We start from the raw sequence: 8,578 nt of genomic DNA on the forward strand, positions 1-8,578 counted from the left end.
ATGCCTTTAGAAAGCTCAGTCATCTGAGGTTCCAAGGTAGTACTTTGTTATAGTATATCAGTTATGGTTATTAGCTTCATATTTTCTGAAATAAAACTAATAAATCTGTAACATCTAAAATTGAAATATTAATTCATAAGGATGTAATAAGGATGTAATTATTTTCAAGACAATTTCTTGACAATATTCTTCCCTTACTCTGTCCTTTTGACATCACCTTATCCTATTAAATAGAAGAGATAACTTTATATTGGCAAAAGATATTCTTAAGATGTCTGAGACAATGTCAGTTTTAATATTGTCGTGGTGTTAAGATCATTGAAAGTGGAATTCCATCACTGGGATACCTGCTGTATTGTTGGGTTTTCATAACAGTCAACAAACTGTTGTAGGTAAGAACAAATATTTTTAAACATTCATTATATTTGATTTTTATAATTTAAGGTATAAATACATAGAGAAAAGATTTAGGGTAACAACATAAAAACACAATAATCTTTTAATAATATATGAATGAAAATTAGAGACCTAAATATGAAATGAGGACTGGAGAAATTATAAGATTATATGGGTACTACATTTTATATGAAATTAGTTTTGAGTTTTTTGTTAGTCAAAGGGAAAGAACAAAAACACAATGAGCCAAAGAATCATGACAATTCTTTGGCAAAGGATATCTTTCTCTGACTCCAAATTCTAGGAGAAAATTATAACATGGATCTTTACATAAAAGAGATGAATAAAACTTTAAATAACAGTTCAGAAGAAAATGCAAACATTCCATATTTCGTTCTTTAATAAAAATGAAGGGCATAAACTTACATAGTTCAGTTAAAGCATTTTGATGGGAAGCATCCTTCTACTCCCTCTCCCCTTCACCTCCAACTAGACTTGTCAGATTTAGCAACAACAAAACAAATGGGTTATATATAGCCCCCAAATCATTATTGAACTGTAATTAAAAGTAAATTGGGTGTCCTTTATTTTATGGAAACCTTATCTCCAACACATCAAAATACTCTGCCCTCTGCCCACTGCATACGGTAACAAGAAAATGACTTTTCATGTAGGATGAAGCATGAGTAAAAACACACTATTCTCTTGCTTATTAGCTAATGGAATTGTATTATATTTTATTTGAGTTTTCAGAAATCATTAATACTAAAATATTTTAGTTTTGAAAAGAAATTTTGTTATTTATTATAGATGTAGAATATGAAAATGATAAAGAACATTTAGATTGAAAGAATAGGCAAAATTTTTAAATTCTAGGAACTAAGAAAATTTATCACTAAGACAAAGTTTTGTTTTATTATTTTCGAGCTACAAGCTAGATGAATAGAGATAAGCAAAAAAATTTTCTCCTTAAAAAACTATATCTTACACTAAAAAAAGAAGTTTCATGAGAAGTGTAATCTATAATTTAACTGGCTAAGGAACAAATTTTACATGGAGGTTTTATAAAAAGACTTAAAGGGATGAATATCAAGGAAAACACAGCTGTGCTGGTCATGGTTAAAGGAAAGAGGATGATATTAATCTGTCCAGGGTCATGTATGTAACTCTTATTTTAAATCTTAATAAAATTAAAAAAAATTTTAAATTGAAATGAAATATCCAAACTCTTGGTTCAAGGTGGTAGATGGCTAGACTTTACTGAAATGACAGTAAATGAATAATAATAATTAATAATAATAATAATGTGTTAACTCTAAACAATGTAAAGAATTGTGGGGGGGGGCTCCCAGGCTAGGAGACATTTCATCAAATTTGTCAGCGGTATAAATCTAATGGAAGAAAGGGGACTGACAGTGGAGATGAGGAGCCTGTGACGCAGACACATGGGACAGGGGGCTATAACAAAGATGGCAGGTTTGATGGAGGATGGGAGCTACACCGGGGATAACCCTGGAAAATGAAATAAGAGTCTGCATTAGGGGCACCCACAACCCACACCTGAGCAGCCAGGCCTGTAAGGCCCAGACGATGCTCACATACACAGTCATCTCTAAGGAAAGCCGAAGGAGCCATCTGGACCTAACTAGAGCACGCCAGTGCCCAGAACAAAGCTCTTTCTATTCTGGCATGTTGGTGCCCCTTCTCTCAAACCACTACGGGAAACAAACACAAAACACAAAACAATCGCAACCTAACCACTCGTATACTCTAAAACATAGTTTACAAACCAAGAAAATGCTGCCAGGTACCAAAACCTCCCAGGAAGCCTCCCTCATTCCTTACATTTTTATAAAGAAATATGAGGATAAGTGAAGTGTAGGGGACAGGGAAGAGGAAGAGAATTTACCCAAACTGCTACCACTCAAAACTGACCAATATTATATTTTGAATAAGCTCATTAAGATTCAACAGACAACCATGAATCGCTAAATATTTAGAAAGCATGTAACATGACAGAGAAAGATAAAAATAAAGAAGCAGACACTTAAGAAAATGAAAGGACAAGCCATAGCTGAGACTTGTGGTCAGACTATATACAGGAATATTTCAATTCAAAATTTAAAAGGCAAACAACCCAATTTTTTAAATGGGAAAATATTTAAATAGACATTTCACAAATAGCTATATTTCATAAAAATATTTTTCATTAGAATACTTATATCCACATGTATATCTGTATATAATAAGAAGTATATGAAAAGGTGTTCAACATCATTGGTCATTAAAGAAATGCAAATTAAAATCCTAAGGCAATATCAGGATCTGCCTTTTCTAGAATTTCATACAAACAGAATCATGCACTATGTAGTCTTTTTCATCTGGCTTTTTTCATTTAGTACAATGTGTCAGAGGTTCAACCATATTGTTGTATCTATTCATAAGAATAAGGCTTCTAAATAAGATCTATTGTCTCCGAATCCATTGTACATCTACATCCACAGTACATGATAAAAAGGGAAAAGGAAATACTGATTGGTTTTTCTAAAACAATATTAGAGAGTGTATCAGAAAGTTATATGCATAAAACTAAAAAATACACATAAGGATATAAAATAATATAACATTAACCAATATCTGATAATTTTCTATATATTTATATCAATTTCTATACTTCGTATTTTACTATTGTAGGCTTAACTTTTAAAAAACATTATATAACCTCTTATCCACTATGAAGAAGGTTGAGAAACAGTCTAATCCTTGTTATACCATTTTTTTCCAAAGATTGATTCTGATCATTTTTCAAGAAGGTGTTAGAATTATGCAACTCCTAACAATAGATATGCTGTTAGAAATTTAAAAGATAATTTAAATATAGTCACATTCAACATATCATTAGATTGTTACTTATTTCTGTTTTATGTGGTATGGAGGAAAAAAAGAAAAAAGCTAAGTATATAACATCAAAATATGAGTGATTAGATGTACATTCTACTCAATCTGTTGTGAATTTACAAAGGTAAGGTTAAAATATCTAATCTGGAAAAAAAAATTTAATGAAAGAAAAGAATCCCATTCTAATGGCACCAACAAATAGAATGGTATGGACCAATTTCTGCATCATTGGGGGCCATATTTCATGTATTTTGATGGTGTTACTTTTTCATAAAGGTTTGTAGCAGCAAAGTTTTCATTATTCCATACATTTCTTTGTCTTGTTTAAGAAACGCTTTTCATCTTGGATTCCACCTTGCCTGACAGCTAACTAACATTTACCGAGTTCACACTATGTTCCAAGCACTGGTCCAGAGAGTGCCGTACGATAAATACACAGAGACAGAGAAGAAAAGGCGGGAAGCGGGCAGGTCGTAAATAGCGGATGAAGCGATGAGAGGATGCAGAAGTGCATTTCTCTCATGTCAACTGACAAAAGATTAATCATTTGCTTCGTTGTGTGAAGAAACAAAGAACGGTGAAGATGTCAATAGTATTTCAAAGGTGGGGGAAATCCTAAGGATCATCTAATTTAAACTCCTCGTTTTATAGCTGAAGAAGCTCAGAGGGAAGGTAGGGCTTGCCCAATATCACGTACGTTGGTCGCCAAAACTAAAAACCAGGTGTTTGACTCTGAACTCTTTGCTTCTTCTATCCCACTGACATGTTAAGTCGATTATAAATAATGTTGTTTCTGAAAATGATGGGAAATTTGAGAATGACTGAAAACCAAACAATACTGAATTTTTGTTCATCTAGTAAATAGTGGTCCGAAATAAGAATGAAAATACACTTGAATTCAATAATAGAGGCATTTTATTTTTGAAATATTCTTGTGTAAATTTGAATATTAGGTAAATTAATAAAATAATACAATCTATTATGATTTTCGAAACACCTTTTTGGTCTTATTATTTGAATCACACAACTGGGAATAGTAAGGCAGAGAAGTTTATGTAGGCTGGATTTTTGTAACCATGACAGGTAACTTGGGTCTTGGAAAGATGATTGGTTTTCATGACATAGTTCTGGCATAAGATGAATTGTGTTTAAACAATCATATTTTACAGTCTCTCCCATGTCTAATCACTCCTTTTCTAAATAATATAAGTTCATGAAACATTGCTTATTACTCAAGTTATATTTCAAAACCTTACTTTGTAATACTGTTCTGTTCTGTTATAGGGAATGATGACCACAGTTCACCCACATGCTGAAAAAGAGAAGGTTTATATTGAATGCGAATTTGCTTGTTCCGCTCTGTACATTTCTCCTGGGGAAAAAGTAAGAGAAATAACGATCTTTGGTTAAAACCTAAATACTCCTTTTTATTGCATTTACTGATGGCAAAACTTTTTATGATGTTAGTTTTTGCCAGAATTCTAGATTAATATTTTAAAATTTAAACAAAACATTTCATTCTTAGTTTTTTCTTCTTAAGAATAATAGAACAAAGGAGTTGAGATACAAAAAGGCTTTTGTTAAGGCATGTATTTTCATGAACTCTGTCTCAAAAAATCTGGCTACTATTGTACCAGCTACAGCCATACCCCGCATCTGCACCAGCTAAGGTCCAAGACCCCCCATGGATGCTTGAAACCGTGGATAGTACTGAATCCCATATCATATATACTGTACTATGTTTTTTTCTATACATACATACCTATGATAAAATTTATTTTATAAAGTAGGCGCAGTAAGAGAGTAACAATAACTAATAATAAAATAGAACAATTACGACAATACACTGTAATAAAAGTTATGTGAATGTGGCATTATTGAGTAAAATAAGGATTACTTGAACACAAGCACTATGGCGTCATAACAGTTGATCTGGTAACCAAGAAGGCTACTAAGTACTAATGGATGGGTAGGGTACACAGCGTTGAGACGCTGGTCAAAGGGATGAGTCACATCCTGGGTGAGGTGAAGCTCATGAAATCAGCATGAGATTTCATCACACTACTCAGAAGGGCATGTAAGTGAAAACTTTTAAATTGTTTATTTTTGGAATTTTCTATTTAATATTTTCAGACTGCAGTTGACCTCAGATAACTGAAACTGTGGAAATTGAAACCACGGATGAGGGGGTCTACTGTATAATGTTCCTCTCCTTTCTCTTTATTCCAATAATATAAATGAAATTTTTAGTGTTTTCCTATCTATCCATTTCTCTCACTTTATTCTTTCTCTCTCCATATTCATTAATTCCTATATTGAACTACACTCTCCTCAATTTCTTCTTATATAGTAAAAAGCATGTGCTTAAAACAAAGAGCCAATATTATAATTAATGGAAAAAGATTTGCATAATCTTTTTAAAAATAAAAATAAGATGACCTGTGACACCACTATTAAAAACAAATATTTGAAATTATTATGATCACCATCTGAAAATTATTTTATATACTGTATTCACAGATAACTCATTAAAATACACCTCAAATTTTTACACATAACTTTTAAAATAGCAGACTTATTTAAATGCATTTCTACTCAGTACTGACACATAGACTAACCTATTTCTCCTTTTAGTTCTGTCATCTTTGCCTCATATATTTTGAGGCTCCGTTGTTAGATGCATGCACTTTTAAAATTGTTATATCGTTTTGGTGATTTGACTCTCTTATCAGTGTATACTATCTTTCTTGATCCCTAGTCAAATTTTTTTTTTTTTTTTTTGCTCTGAAGTCTACTTTGATAGTAATATAAGTACTACAGATTTCCTTGATTAGTGTCTGCATGGTACCTCTTTACCCATCTTTTACATTTAAACTTTCTATAGTATTATATTTGAACTGAGTATAAACAGCAAGTAATCGCAGAGTGTTTTTTAATCCATTTTGATGAACTGTCTCTTAATTTGTGTATTTTGGCCAGTAATGATGTAAATATTGACATGTTTGGATTTATGTCTACCATTTTGGTTTTTTCTGTTTGTTCACTGCTTTTTGTCCCTTTGTTTTCACTTTTGGTCTCTGATTGCTTCATTTAGTAGGTTTCAGTATCAGTAAAAATTTAGGATGTGAGGAGCTAAAAAATTGATACACTCATCAATTTGGTAAACAATTTTTAGGTAATTACATCAGATAGTATTTTCCTAAAATATCTGGTATTTACAAAGTAAAGAAATACTCACAAGAGTTTCTTCTGGGCTACACTTCTTTACCCGAAAAATGTCCCCCAAAAGCAAGTCTATTGGTTTATCTTTGTAGAACATTAAAAAAAAACGTACGAAGTCAGTTAAGTCCTCAGATTTAAATAGCTTTCCTGTGGAGAAAAAGTGAACAAGTTCAAATAACTCTTGAGCATTTATATTATATACCATAACATAAACCTTACATGTAGTTAGTTGTTCATGTCATTAGCATGAGAAAAGTGCAAAAAATTATTAAAAATGAAATATATCCTATTCTTTGGAAATAAACTTCAAGGTGTTAACAAAGTTAGAGGATAATAAAGCAAAATAATATATCTGCTTAAGTATTAACGATTACCACTTTGAGGGGGAAGCGAGAAGCAGGTTTAAAATAGTGAATACTCTCAGGTAATCAATGTTAATGACTAATAAGAAAATTATCTAAATCAAGTGAAAGATATGTAAATAAAATGGAAAGTATAAGAGCTATAATTTTTTATGTAACTTTCCAGAAACTGTGATTTGTAACCTGAATTTTGTATAACTTTATCAATTTACCACATTTTTTATTTTGGGTACTGAATTTTGATTAAAATACAGTATTATTTCAACAGTTGAGCATTATTTTTATAAGAATTTTATTTTCTTCTATATTTATGACTCTTAAAGATTTGTTATATTTTAAAGTACAGTTTCACTACATTAACTGCTTTTTTCTATGATGTTGCATCTTTAATTTTAAAATGAAGGTATAAGACTCAGGTAAATGTTCCCTTTAAACAGTGTAAAACACATCTAAAGTACTCAGGTAAATGTTCCCTTTAAATAGTGTAAAACACATCTAAAGTATGCTTACATCTAGCAGGATGTAAGCAAGTATGCTTACATCTAGCAGGATGTAAGCATACTTTATTTTTTCACTAGCACTTAAGTCTAAACGGGTCACTTGGTCACATGTGTAGTTGCGTTTGGTACCCATTTATAAGCAAATGATTTAATTACAGAAATAGTTGGCTTAATGTTTATGTTTTCCTTGTCTGCTGTCAGCATAATATAAAATTTTGTTTAATTTGATATTTTGGTAAATATCAAATAGCAGAACTTTCATTATGCTCGTTGTGCTCTCGTGGTGATTAGAATGTGACTATCCTCTTATTTTTCTCATACCTGACTTTGCTGAGAAAGATAAAAAGAATTTAAAATTTTCAAAGTAATATATCAACCATATTATTTCCTCTCCAAGCTTCTCATCAGGTATTACTGTTATCTCTAATTTTTCTTCTCATTTTAACCAAAGCTGAGCAAAAACCTTCAGGGCCTTAAAATTGGGATTGCATACCACTTTATAAAAAGTTTGGGAAAGAAAGTGGTCAAATAAGTATATAAAGAATAGATGGTTTTTACAAGCAACCAGAGAAATGCTTTACACCCCTCCCAATGGCAAAGAAAGATATTAATAGATAAAAGCAAATGTTATCAAGTATGTGGGGAAACAGGAACTCACGTGCACTGCTTATGGGACTCTAAACTGTGCGGCCAATCTGCAAAGCTATCTGCCAGTACTTAGACATCCAGCTATACTTGCCCTCATTTGATCTCGCTCCAGGGGACATTATGCCACTTCATTTCTTTGTGGTGGCACAGAGTTGCAAGCCATCGAGGTCCACCACTTCAGGAACAGATGACTCAAATGGATTATTATGAAGCACTTACACAGCAGTAAGAAACAGTGAACTAACTCAGCATACTGACAGTTTTAAAATCTAGTTTTGAGGACAAAAATTTAAGCAACAGGAATAGGCTTATTGTATCACCAATTATGTAAATTTTAAATAGGTACGAATGTGATAAGCAACAATATTTTACCTGGATATACTTATATTTATGTGTATACTTTAAACATATTAGAGTGAAAATCTGTGGAGGGGGTGGTAGGAAGTGGGAGTAGGGATGGGGCATAAAAGTAAAGAATAAAATAAGAGAGGCTCCTGCCCGAAACAAGGAGGACGTGAACTGTGAAAAAAACACGGTAATTCGACTTGCTGC

General features: G+C 32.0%; 1 protein-coding gene across 1 annotated transcript in view; it reads right to left on the minus strand.

Annotated features, from left to right (window-relative positions):
• Positions 1-4,266: 4,266 nt before the first annotated feature.
• MGAT4D (MGAT4 family member D) overlaps positions 4,267-8,578 on the minus strand; it is a 27,183-nt gene continuing 22,871 nt past the window's right edge. The window contains exons 9-10 of the mRNA XM_011374307.2: positions 6,533-6,663; positions 4,267-4,666 (exon numbers count right to left, since the gene is read on the minus strand). Coding sequence (XP_011372609.1) covers positions 4,547-4,666; positions 6,533-6,663 — 251 coding nt within the window. The 3' untranslated portion in view covers positions 4,267-4,546. The remainder of the gene's footprint in view (positions 4,667-6,532; positions 6,664-8,578) is intronic.

The sequence above is a fragment of the Pteropus vampyrus genome, unplaced genomic scaffold, assembly GCF_000151845.1.
Source record: "Pteropus vampyrus isolate Shadow unplaced genomic scaffold, Pvam_2.0 Scaffold243, whole genome shotgun sequence".
NCBI lineage: Eukaryota > Metazoa > Chordata > Mammalia > Chiroptera > Pteropodidae > Pteropus > Pteropus vampyrus.